This window comes from Myotis daubentonii, chromosome 19, assembly GCF_963259705.1.
Source record: "Myotis daubentonii chromosome 19, mMyoDau2.1, whole genome shotgun sequence".
Classification (NCBI taxonomy): Eukaryota; Metazoa; Chordata; class Mammalia; order Chiroptera; family Vespertilionidae; genus Myotis; species Myotis daubentonii.
In genome coordinates, this window is record NC_081858.1 from 12862353 (window position 1) to 12874532 (window position 12180).

Genomic DNA, 12180 nt, shown 5'->3' on the forward strand with positions numbered 1-12180 from the left:
GTGACTCAGGCCCCTGGCTTGTGGGACAGACAGGTCTTAGAGTGATGTCACCAGGGCCCAGGGAACGAAACCGCCTGGGGTGATTCCCTATCCATTCCGGAAGTGGAACTTGGGGTGCATCTCCACCTCCTCGTTTGTTACCAGCAGAGCTGGGGCAGAGGTGGCAGTGGGCTGGGCTGTCCCGTGAGTGGCACCATCCTTCCTGACTCATGCCCCTCCTCCTGGAGGGCAGGTGGCCCCAGCTCAGCCCTCGGGTTTCGTAATTGTGAGTCTGGGATATGAATGAAGAGAAGTGGCGCTTGAAGCCTTAGGACTGGCGCTCCACTGCCTTCCCCACTGCAGAAGTCCCCAAGCTGCAGATTCGTCCCAGTGCGCCCTGCTGCTTTGCATGTGACCACATCCTAGCTGCCGCCTCGGCTACAGAAATCCTGTGTTTGCTTTCATCAATGGCCTTTGAGGTGGCAGAAGCCTTTGAATGAGATCCTTCTGTCCTTCCAACAGCTCTGGAAACGCCAAAGCAGAATAACCCGCCTCTCTGCCAGTCCCCGGCCCGGCTCTTTGAAGGACGGTTTTGTCCTCCGCCGAGAGCCCTGTGAAGGGTCATGATAACAGTACAAGGAGACTTAGGTCTGATTCATCGCGGGGTTGGTTTTTAAAATAGAAACTGTTTTATAGTCGCCTTTAGTATTTAACCCTCGTGGCTAAGTTATTAGCTGGAGAAAGAAACACTCACCACCTTGAATTTCACCAGCACTTGTATTTGAAAGAGCTTTTGTCCATTCAAGTGTTCACTCTTTCATTCAGCCAATAAAGATTTATTGGCAGCCAGGGCCAGGGTTTGGGGACTGGAGGTACAGCAGGGATCAAGACGGACAGGGTTCCTCCAGCCGCGTGTCCAGGGTCAGAGGTGGACAGAGAATAAGTGGTACGCGAGATAGTAAATGTCCCGGGTAAAGTCAACAGGGGATGCGCTCCTCCTGGGGGTGGGTGAGGCAGACCCTCCAGGAAGGGGTGTTTCAGCCCAGAGCTGGGAGGTGGGGAGGCACAGCGTGGCCTGGAGGCGGGACCTGGCTGGCCTTGTTGGAGGGACAGAGGGAGGCACACGTGGCTGGAACACAGCACGATGCTTTCGACAAGCTGCATGTGTGCTTACCTTCTGGAAGACGGGGTTTTCTTATTCCTGCTTCCCAGATGGGGAAGTGGTGGTCTGGGAAGGGGAAGTTTCTAAAGCGGAGGCTCCCCACTGTGTCGGGTGGATGGGGATGCAGTCTGAGGGCTGGGGAGCTGTGGCTGCACTGTGGAACTGGGTGAGAAGACCTGTATTTGTCCTCAGGCGTGGGTCCCTGGGGAAGGGGCCTCCCCAAGTCCATGTTCCCCTGTGATGAATATCGCCCATGGACTAGAGGATGTCATGTCTCCCCGAGAACAGTCACTCGGCTCAGCCCCTTGCCGAGCGCTGTGTTCCCAGCACGGTGTTGCTGTGCGATGGGCTGAGGATCCGGGAAATGCTCACGCTCCATCCTCAGTGACTATCTCTTCCCCGCTGCCCCCCTGACTGTGTGGCTCTTCCCAAACTTCCTGGGGCCCCTGTGCCCTGCGTGAAGCCCCACAGCTGATGGGACAGGGACTGGGTTGCTGTGAGCAGCCCTTGACCGGAGCCTCCTATGTGGCCCTCTGGCTTTGCTGACCGTGTCCATGGCTGAGTCCACCTCAGGACCCAGCCTCTTGGGGAATCATGCCTGTGGCTGCAGTTGCAGCTGCCTCCCAGTCTCCTGTCTCCTGGGTCAGCGCCTGCTAAGATGCTCCCTGGTGTGTGTCCCTGCGTGTGGCCCATCCAGGGACGAATGCCATTGTGGCTCTGCCCAGCCTGGTCCTGGGATTGTCTCCACAGGATTTTTGTTAGACAAACAAGGACAGGATTGTTCCTGGAAGCAGGGCAGGTGTGGCCCAGTGGGGCCCTCCTGAGAGGCCTCCCAGGATGTCCCCGCCCTGGCCACAGGACAGAGCCACTCCTGGAGGGAGCTGAGGTGAAGCCCAGGCCAGGTCCTGGGGAGCCGGTTCCTGTGGTGGGACAGACAGAGAGGCTCTCTGCTCCCTCTGCCCCTCCCCCCAGAGTGGTGGCCCAGGAGGCTACTGGGTGGAGTGAGGTGCAGACTGGGCACTGGGTGGGTTGTGTGGGGGCTGAGAGGACAGTCACCAGGGGCAGGTGGCCTGTGCTGCAGCTTCCTCGTCACAGTCTACGGGGGAGGATGTGTGGGGCTCAGTCAATATGTGTAAAGTGCTTAGAACAGCGCCAGGCAGGGCAGAAGCACTTGGTCAACATTTCGTCATTGCGACCTTGGGCAAGTGGTTAACTTCCTGAAGCCTTGCCTGCCCGCTCCCAAGGTTGCTCAGATTGAGGGAGATCACAGCTGCGAAGTGCCCAGCAGTGTGCCTGGCACATGGCTGAGCTGGATAAGTCACTTTCTTGTTAGGTGATCGAGACCTGTGGCGTGAGATATACCTTTCCATGCTGTGAGGAGCTGGCCATTCTGACTGTGTCTCTGGTGCAAGCTCATGCCTCCCCACCTCTGGCCTGTGGCCACCCCAACCTCATCCCCACCTCTGGCTCTGGAGGGTCAGGCCCTCCCTCACCACTGGGCACGGGGTGGAGTGAGGTGCAGACTGCAGAGGCTCCTGGGTGTGGGCTTGTTGGATTTTTCCGGCACAGGAGCATGGGGATGAATGCCCAGGACTGTTAGCCCTTCCTCCCGGTCCAGGAGGCACACCTCTGCCCACCCTCTCTGTCCTTGCAGACCCTCCAGCTCGCTCCCTCCCCAAAGTCCCCCAGCCCGCCTGTACTGCTGTGGTCCTGCTTCCCTGCCTGTGCTCAGGAGTGGGGAGAGCCGTTCCCTGACCCCCTTTCCCCACCACTCAAAGCTGCTCCCTTTCTCCCCTGGGGCTCAGAGAAGCTGACAGATCCCCAAGATGGTGGCCACCTGTCCTTCCTCCACCCAGGGCACTGCTCTCCAGCACTGGGTTTTCCCTCCCGACCTGAGGGCCCCAATCACCCATCCCACTCAGCCTGTGTCTCCCTGGAAGACAGTTCTCTCCGCTGCAGGGATCCCCTGACCACCGGGAGGGGCTGCGCCTGCTGGTCAGCACTGCTGAGAGGCTCTGGCGGGGGCTGCAGGGGGCCGAGGGAAGAAGGGTTCTTCAGGCACGCAGGCGCGAGAGGACCCCCACAGTGGTCCCAGGCTCCCCCTCACCCTTCAGTTTTCCCACAGTCACCCTTTGGCTGGCATGAGGGTGCTACGCTGTGTAGACAGAACCAAGTAATAGGGCTGCCTCCACCGAGACTGTCAGCCCCGAAGCTGAGCTGGGTCCTAATCGCCCAGCACAGAGTCCAGCCTGAAGGAGGGCCGGCTGCACGCCCCATCTCTGCGCCCATCAGGGGAAAGCCCAACAGGACCCGCTGGGGAGGCCCGGGCGTCCCGGGGTCTGATGTCCCCTTGGCTGCTGCTTCTGTAGGAACATCGAGGCCCTGTGAGGTGTCCACAGACTCCCTCTGTGTGAGCACTGAGCCTCCTTGTGAGCGATCCGACCCGCACATCTGCCCCTGCACACAACGGGGCCGTGTTCCCGCTGGGAGGAACCCTGGTCTTGCAGCCAGCAGTTGGGTGGGACTGGAGGGCGGGCAGGCCTGACAGATGGTGCCATGCTTTAGGAAATCTTCCATGTGCCAGGCACCTTAGGGCCTGGGGTACAGCAGCGACCAGCCAGGTAGAACCACCCCCCTCGAGGTGCTGACATTAGGGTGAGGAGACGGATAACAGACAGATAAGGAAAACGTTGTTAGTGGGTGCCGAGTACATGGAGACTTAAGTAGGGTGGCATCAGGAAGGTGACAAGGTGAGCAGACACCCAAAAGGGGTGGGGGGGCAGGGGCTCTTTCTGGGGGTCCAGGGTCCAGCAATGAGAAGGTGCTCAGTAAAGTAAGTGGGAGGTGGGGATGCCTGACCTTAACCTTGGGCCCAGCTAAGCTATGCGCTCCTCCCTGCTCCAGGAAGAACAGCCCTCCCCCCTCCCCACCCTGCTGGGCCCCAGCCAGACCCAAGCCAGCCTACTCCTTCAGGATGGGTCTCTGCTCTGCTCCTAGCTGCTGGCCTGGAGGAGAAAGGGGGAGGCCTGGAGGAGGGAGAGGGGTTCCCCTGCAGCCCTTCCTGGGGCCCACCCGGGACGTGGGGTGGAGAAAGCACTTGGTCCGGCCGTGGTTACATCGCTGGTCCTCAGCCTCCTCTGGGCGGCCTGCTCTGCACGGTGGCTTTAGGCTCCACGCTGCCTGGAGCCTTCTGGACCAGGTGGCAGTTGTGAGAAGAGCCAGCTCAAATGTCAGGGCAGCTGGGGGATGGGGTTACACACCCCGGAGACAGGACACGCCTGGCTTATGAGCTGGCAGCTGCTTGCTGCTGGGGGAGGCATGGCCCCACCCCCTTGCCTGGCACTGCCTCAGTGGCCCTCTCTTCCCAGCTCTGCACCTGCACCTGTGGGCGGGTGGGGGGGGGGGGCGTGGACAGAATCTTTAAAGACACAGAACATAGAATCAGCCAAACCTGTCTTTGCTCTTATTAGTTGTGCAGACAAGACCCCCAACCCCAGTGCCTCAGTTTCCCCACCAGGAAAATGGGCTTGTGACCACTTTCTAGGGTTGTTGCTGGGAGGCATGTTGCCTGTGCTCGGCACAGGGTAAGCCAGTGCCCGTCATTGCCCCTGTCTTAGACATACTCTGCCCGGGTCGGGTGCTCTCCCCACAGCTGCTCAGTGGCTCTTGGTGAAGGCGCCGAGGGCTCGGGCAGCTGTACCTCCAGAGTCTGGCAAATAGCACCGGTAGCCAAGGGCACCTTCCGTGAGTGGCTTGTCAAGGCTTTGACAGGGAAGTCAGAGCTGCCTGCGCTCCTCTCAGTCCTGGTACCCCCAGGCAGGGGCTCCCCAGCCCGTCCTTGATGCCGGAGCATGTATGGTCGCAGCCCCAGCACTGCCCGCACCCTGTGAATCAGGCCACAATGGGCACAGTGTGTGAAAGGAGGGCGGCCTGCCTTGCTGGGTGGCTCCAGAAACTGCCTGCCCAGCCCCAGTTCCCTCAGCTCTGGGCCTGTGTGTCTGATCTGAATGGCCACCTGCGCTCCCAGGGGCTGCTTTTCTTACAGAGGAAATCTCTGAGCAGGCTCCAAGTCCGTCACAATGCACCAGAAATGGGCGAGCTGAGCAGCGACTATTGCTCAGATGCCAGCAGCGGGGAGCACAGTGGCTGCAGCCACAAAAAGGAACCGATGGCCCTGTCTCGGCCCCCTCTGCCCTGTCCCCTCTCGATGCTTCCTGTTCACAAGGCAGGGATGCCCAGGGCTGGCTGCAGGGTGGGTGAGCCTGCAGGGTGGGTGAGCCGCTTCTTGGCTGCTGGGGAGGGGGGAGGAGGGGAAAGGGCAGTGTGGCCCTGTAAGGAATTGTGGGAGGCGGGAGAGAATCTGGCCTGGAGAGGTGTCTGCATTCGTCAGGCCCCGTCCCGTCACTCGCAGGCCGCCCCTCTCAGTCCACAAACGCTGATGTCCCCAGCCCAGTGCTGGGTGGGGGGACAGAGGCTTATAAGACCTGCCGCCAGGTGGAGAAATAAAACATCCACAAGTAAACCCAGGGCCGGTGGTAGTTCCTGGGTGAGGTGGGAGGGGTGACAGTAGGTGCCCTGAGCCTTTGGTGAGGGAGCAGTCACCTCTAGGAAGCCTTCTCGGAAGAGGAGGCATTGACACAAGGGGGATGAGGCCAGACTCCAGCGGGTGGAGGGAGAGGACCTTCGTCAAGGATGAGATTGCTGCTTGCTCAGGGCCCAGGTGGTAGCAGCAAACCCCGCTCCCATTCCTGCCCCACCCGGGAGAGACACAGCCTGCTTGGCAGGTAACGGAGCTGGGTTTATCCTGGCTTTCCACGCAGTGGCTGTATGGGCCTTGCCAGCTTACAGCCTTTCTCTGGGTCCTGCCATGGCGAGATGGGGCTTGGCAGATGTCTGTCCACGGCGTGTGGTGAGGGCTCTGTTCGAGGCCACTTCTCCCAGAGGAGGGACAGGACCCTGCCTAGGCCTCGCCTCGGGAAAGCTAAGTGCAGGTGGTCCCTGCGGCCAGCAGCCGCTTTCTTCACCGCCCAGACCCCTGGAAGCTCTGGGGGCTTTGGTGGCCTCGGGTGTCAGCTGTGGTTTGAGCTGCGCATGTCAAGCTTCCAGAGTTTGGTTTGGTTAGGTTGAGAGATGTCTGGTTGTCCGTCTCCACACATGCCCTTCACCGCAGGAAGGGTTGCCCTGTCTGTCTGGGTGTTGCCATTTCTGAACTCCGCCTCCTGTGTCCCTTCCAGGCCATCAGCATCAGTAAGGCCATCAACACCCAGGAGGCCCCCGTGAAGGAGAAGCATGCCCGGCGTATCCTTCCTGCTCTGGGCCCCAGGGGGTGGTGGGAGGAGGTGGAGGATGTGGGCCTGCCCAGTGTGGCCTCTGACCATGGGCACGGTGCGAGTGGTTTAGTGCCACTGGGGCTTTGTGAGGTCCGCCCCCACAGAGACAGGCGCGTGTCCTCTTGTGTCCTGGCCTGGCAGAGTCTCCTGCCTCGAGCAGCTCCTGTCAACTCTGAGCCTCATCTCAGGAGCACCATCTATTGTCTCAGACCACTGAGCCCTGTTAATTTTGAGGGGCATGAACTTGCCCTTTCTCTTTTTTTTCTTTATTGATTACATATGTATCCTTATCCCACCATTCCCCCATTCCTCTCTCCCCCCCACCCCCCGCTCATGCCCTCACCCCCCTGGTGTCTGTGTCCATTGGTTAGGCCTATATGCATGCATACAAGTCCTTTGGTTGATCTCTCCCCCTTACCCCCGCCCTCCTCTACCTTCCCTCTGAGGTTTGAGCATTGATCGATGCTTCTGTCTCTGGATCTGTTTTTGTTCATCAGTTTATGTTGTTCATTACATTCCACAAATGAGTGAGATCATGTGATATTTACCTTTCTCTGACTGACTTATTTTTATTTTGCTTAGCATAAGGCTCTCCAGGTCCATCCATGCTGTTGCAAATGGTAGGAGTTAGTTCTCTTTTACAGCAGCATAGTATTCCATTGTGCAGACGTACCACAGTTTTCTAATCCACTCATCTGTTGATGGGCACTTAGGCTGTTTCCAAATCTTAGCTATGGTAAATTGTGCTGCTATGAACATAGGGGTGCATATATCCTTTCTGATTGGTGTTTCTGTTTACTTGGGATACATTCCTAGAAGTGGGATCACTGGGTCAAATGGGAGTTCCATTTTTAATTTTTTGAGGAAACTCCATACTGTTCTCCACAGTGGCTGCACCAGTCTGCATTCCCACCAGCAGTGCACGAGGGTTCCTTTTTCTCCTCATGCTCTCCAGCACTTGTCATTTGTTGATTTGTTGATGGTAGCCATTCTGACAGGTGTGAGATGGTACCGCATTATCGTTTTGATTTGCATCTCTCGGATGATTAGTGACTTTGAGCATGTTTTCATATGTCTCTTGGCCTTCCTTATGTCCTCTTTCAGAAAGTATCTATTTAGGTCCGTTGCCCATTTTTTTGATTGGGTTGTCTTCCTTTTGTTAAGTTGTATGAGTTCCCTGTAAATGTTGGAGATTAAACCCTTATCGAAGATAACATTGGCAAATATGTTCTCCCATGCAGTGGGCTTTCTTGTTGTTTTGTTGATGGTTTCTTTTCTGTGCAGAAGCTTTTTATTTTTATGTAGTCCCATTTGTTTCTTTTCTCTTTAGTTTCCATTGCCCTAGGACAGTGATGGCGAACCTTTTGAGCTCAGCGTGTCAGCATTTTGAAAAACCCTAACTTAACTCTGGTGCCGTGTCACAGATAGAAATTTTTTGATATTTGCAACCATAGTAAAACAAAGATTTATATTTTTGATATTTATATTTTATATATTTAAATGCCATTTAACAAAGAAAAATCAACCAAAAAAATGAGTTCACATGTCACCTCTGACACACGTGTCATAGGTTCGCCATCACTGCCCTAGGAGCTGTATCGGTGAAGATATTGCTTTGGCATATGTCTGAGATTTTGCTGCCTGTGAATTCCTCTAAGATTTGTATGGTTTCCCGTCTTACGTTTAAGTCCTTTATCCATCTTGAGTTTATTTTATGTGTATGGTGTAAGTTGGTGGTCTAGTTTCTTTTTTTTTGTATGTATCTGTCCAACTTTCCCAACACCATATATTGAAGAGACTGTCTTGATTCCATTGTATGCTCTTGCCTCCTTTGTCAAATATTAATTGAGCATAATGGTTTGGGTCTATTTATGGGTTCTCTATTCTAGTCCATTGGTCTATATGTCTGTTCTTGTTTTGAGAACAGTGGCTTTGTAATACAGCTTGATATCTGGTATTGAGATCCCTCCTACTTTGTTCTTTCTCAGGATTGCTGTGGCCATTAGGGGTCTTTTTTTATTCCAGATGAATTTTTGGAGAGTTCCTTCTAGGTCTGTGAAATATGCCGTTGGTATTTTAATGGGGATTGCATTGAATCTGTAGGTTGCTTTGGGTAGTATGGACATTTTAATGATGTTGATTCTACCATTCCATGAACACGATATGTCCTTCCATATGTTTATGTCTTCCTCTGTCTTTTTTTTTCAGTGTCCTGTGGTTTTCTGAGTACAGGTCTTTTACCTCCTTAGTCAAGTTTATTCCTAGGTATCTTAATTTTTTTGATGCAATGATAAATGGGATTTTTTTTTTTAATACCTTTTTTTTTATCCTCACCTGAGGATATTTTTCCATTGATTTTTAGAGAGACTGGAAAAGAGAGGGAAAGACAGAAATATCGATGTGAGAGAAACACGTCAATCGGTTGCCTCCTGCATGCACCCTTACCAAGGCCCGGGCCAGGAAGGAGCCTGCAACCATGGTACATGCCCTTGGTCAGACTTGAACCTGGGTCCCTTCAGTCTGCAGGCCGACACTCTATCCACTGAGACAAACTGGCTAAGGCATTGCCCTTTTTCTTGATCTTTGCTGAGCTCTGTGTCAACCGTGGTGGATGGGGGGAGGAATGTGGGGAGGGGCTCAGCAGCTGTGGGATGGGCGTCACCAAGTGCCCCCGGCCTTCCCCACACTGGTCTCTGCATGCTGCACTTGGCCTTGACGCTGGTAGGCATCATTCTGGGCACTCACCATGAAAAGGGGGCCTTCACCTTCTGGTCCTATGCCATCGGCCTGCCGCTTCCCAGCAGCTCCATCCTCAGCTGGAAATTCTGCCATGTCCTCCACAAGGTCCTTCGAGATGGGCACCCCAACGTGAGTAGCCTCTGTTCACTGGTCCCCAGAGGGTCTCCTGTTCCAGCCACTGTGCTTTCTTGGGGCAGCGGGTGCCCAGGGGAGGCAGGGAGTGTCCCTTTGAAATGAGAGACTCCGTCCCGCCACGCCTGCTGCCCTCTACCTGCCCCTTCCCAGCCTCGCCCTCAGCGTGCCGCCAGCATGGGTCAGTGTGTTGGGCCCTCCAGCCAGCCCTGGGTTCTCCAGCCTCCTCCCTTGTCCCCCTGTCTGCAGGTCCTGCATGACTGCCAGCGGTACCGGAGCAACATCCGGGAGATTGGGGAGCTTTGGGTAGGTGCAGAGGCGAGCTTGGTGGCCCCATCTCTCACCCTCCGCAGAGTCCAGCCGTGGGCCTGCTTGGTGTTCGAGTCCTCAACACTCAGGGCGGAGCAACGGCAGGGCCCTGTGACGGTGTCTTTCTTCATTCTCTCAGAGCAGAAGTTAGAGTGATGCCTTCTGGGGTGACAGTGGGGGCGTTGCAGCCTTGCTCTAGAAGACCTGGTACAGGAAGTTCCAAAGGCATGACTGGGCGCCTCCAGCCCCTCAGGCCCTGAGTCAGGAAACGCAGCAGTGCCCGTTCTGGGCGGTCATGGTGGCGGTTAGAGCCCATGGGAGGGGTGCAGGCTTCTGGGCCCCCAGACTGGCTGCTTTAGAATCTCAGGTCGGAATCTGTGTGCTCGGGAAGCTCCCAGAAGATTCTTATTCACGGGCAAGTCTGAGAGCCCGGGAGCTGGTCATCTAGGTCCCCCCCTGCACCCTCCAGAATCGGGGGTGGAGAGAGAACCTCTGGCCTCTTTGTCCCCTGGGAGCAATGCTAGAGCCCCGCCAGGCAGGGCGCCCCTGGAGCCAGGGCCGCAGGAGCCCGGGCCGCTGTGTTTCACCGGAAGTCAGGAAAACGGCAGCAGGGTGCCATGTGCAGACGCACGTCCAGCTGGCGTGGCCACGGGGAAGCAGTGTTAGGAGGTGACAGGAGGCACCTGGGAGGACATAGACACGCGCCTGTGGAGTGTGCCTCCCGGTCTGCTGCAAGCATTGTAATAAAGTATCTCAACCCAGAACTGGCCTGCTGCCTAGACAAGGAGCTCTTGTCACAGGAGTTGCTTTGGCAAGACTGGCAAGGAGTATGATTAAAAAAGCAAAGTGAAAGAGTTTTTGACAAAGGACATTGGTGGAGGTTCCCAGGAGAAGAGTCAGTCGCCTCTGGCTGGTTAACGTTTGTTGAGTGAATAAGTGATTGGAGGGTGAAGAAGTGACACTCGGCTGTCACCTGGTGTTGTCCCACCTCAGCGTCCTGATCTGCCCCGTGGTGTGCCAGGGCCTATGGGACTCTCGGGCACCTTCCTGGGCAGTGGGCGCTGATCCATCTCCTCCCTCCACAGGGCCATTTGCACGATCGGTACGGACAGCTGGTCAATGTTTACACCAAACTCCTGCTGACCAAGATCTCCTTCCACCTCAAGGTGGTGTCCTCGGGAGGGTCGTGGGGCGGAGGGGCCCTGGGATTTCCTTCCTGATGTCCTGGGACCTGGTGCAGGGCAGGTCCTGTTCTGTCCCAGCCTGATCCAAGGGGACACGGGGATGCGGGGTTCCCAGAAGTCAGAGCCTCTTGATGCGTTTTCTGCGGAAACTGGAGGTGGTCTTGGCCTTGCCCTTGGGTCTGAGCAGCCTCTTCGCCCTGGCTGGAGGTGTCCCATCTTCTGTCCTTGGTCTCCGGTCCCTCCCAGCCCCTCCTCAGCCAGCACCCCGGGCAGAGGGCAGCTCCACAGGTCGGGGGCTTCTCCAGCCTCTTCCCCTCCCTCAGAAGTTAGAACTGGTTCTGGGCCTGCTGTTGAATAGGGTGTCCTCTCTGCAGCACCCCCAGTTTCCTGCGGGCCTCGAGGTGGCAGACGAGGTGTTGGAGAAGGCAGCTGGGACTGACATCAACGACATGTGAGTGTCTCCAGAAGGTGGAGTGGCCTGGCGCCGTTTCCTTCTTCTCCCTCGGTTTCCCTGTTTGTCCCTAAAGTCTCCAGGTTCCCACGTGTCAGTGGCTCTCTGGGGCCAAAGGTCATGTTCCCTGGAGATGAAGATAACATTGAGGGGAGGGGATTTGTTTGGAATTAGGTGTTTGTGGCTGAAGGGCCGTTGTGCTGTGCAAAGGCGTGTTGATGAACTGTGGAGGGGTCTCCCAGGGGCATGCCTCCTACCACTCTCTCTCAACCCTCTCGCCTCCCCCGCAGCTTCCAGCTCACCGTGGAGATGTTCGATTACATGGACTGTGAGCTGAAACTGTCTGAATCAGGTGAGCCGGGAGGGACCAGGTGTGGGAACCTGGCGACAGGAGTCGGGGGTGCCTCTGTGAGCCAGACTAGCCTGGCTTCCCGTTCCTGCCTGCGCCGCCCAGGGCCCATCCCGGAGCAGCCGCCTCTCCCACTGCTTGGCCAAGCTCCTGTTCAGGCTGCGCTCCTGTGAGCCCACCGCCCCGTCCCCTCACCACGAGCGCGGCCCGAGGTCCAGCCCGAGCCCCAGGGGGCGTATGTGGACTGGCATGTACTGGTTCAGAAATGAGAAGTTGAGAAGCTAATTAGAAGTAGTAATGATAAGCTCATTACCTATTAACATAAATGACATACTTGTTGTGAAAAAAAAATCCCTATTCCTTTTTTTTTTTTTTTGGTTAATTTTGGGGATAGTTCCAGGGGCCGGTGTGAGATCTGCTGTTCCTGCCACCACATGAACCCACTCCTGTTCCAGGGCGGGGCCACCAGGAGCTCCCGCCCCAGAGAGTTAGATTGGGTCATCTTGCCCGTGTTCTGCTATAAAAGGCCCCTGAGTCGTGTTGGA

The 12180-nt window shown here is 56.3% G+C and overlaps 1 protein-coding gene across 3 annotated transcripts in view; it reads left to right on the forward strand.

Moving 5' to 3' along the window:
* HIP1R (huntingtin interacting protein 1 related) overlaps window positions 1–12180 on the forward strand; it is a 29458-nt gene that overhangs the window by 6137 nt on the left and 11141 nt on the right. For all 3 annotated transcript variants that reach the window (XM_059675852.1, XM_059675850.1, XM_059675851.1), the window contains exons 2-7: window positions 6376–6439; window positions 9197–9339; window positions 9592–9648; window positions 10737–10817; window positions 11210–11286; window positions 11577–11638. In XM_059675852.1, coding sequence (XP_059531835.1) covers window positions 6376–6439; window positions 9197–9339; window positions 9592–9648; window positions 10737–10817; window positions 11210–11286; window positions 11577–11638 — 484 coding nt within the window. The remainder of the gene's footprint in view (window positions 1–6375; window positions 6440–9196; window positions 9340–9591; window positions 9649–10736; window positions 10818–11209; window positions 11287–11576; window positions 11639–12180) is intronic.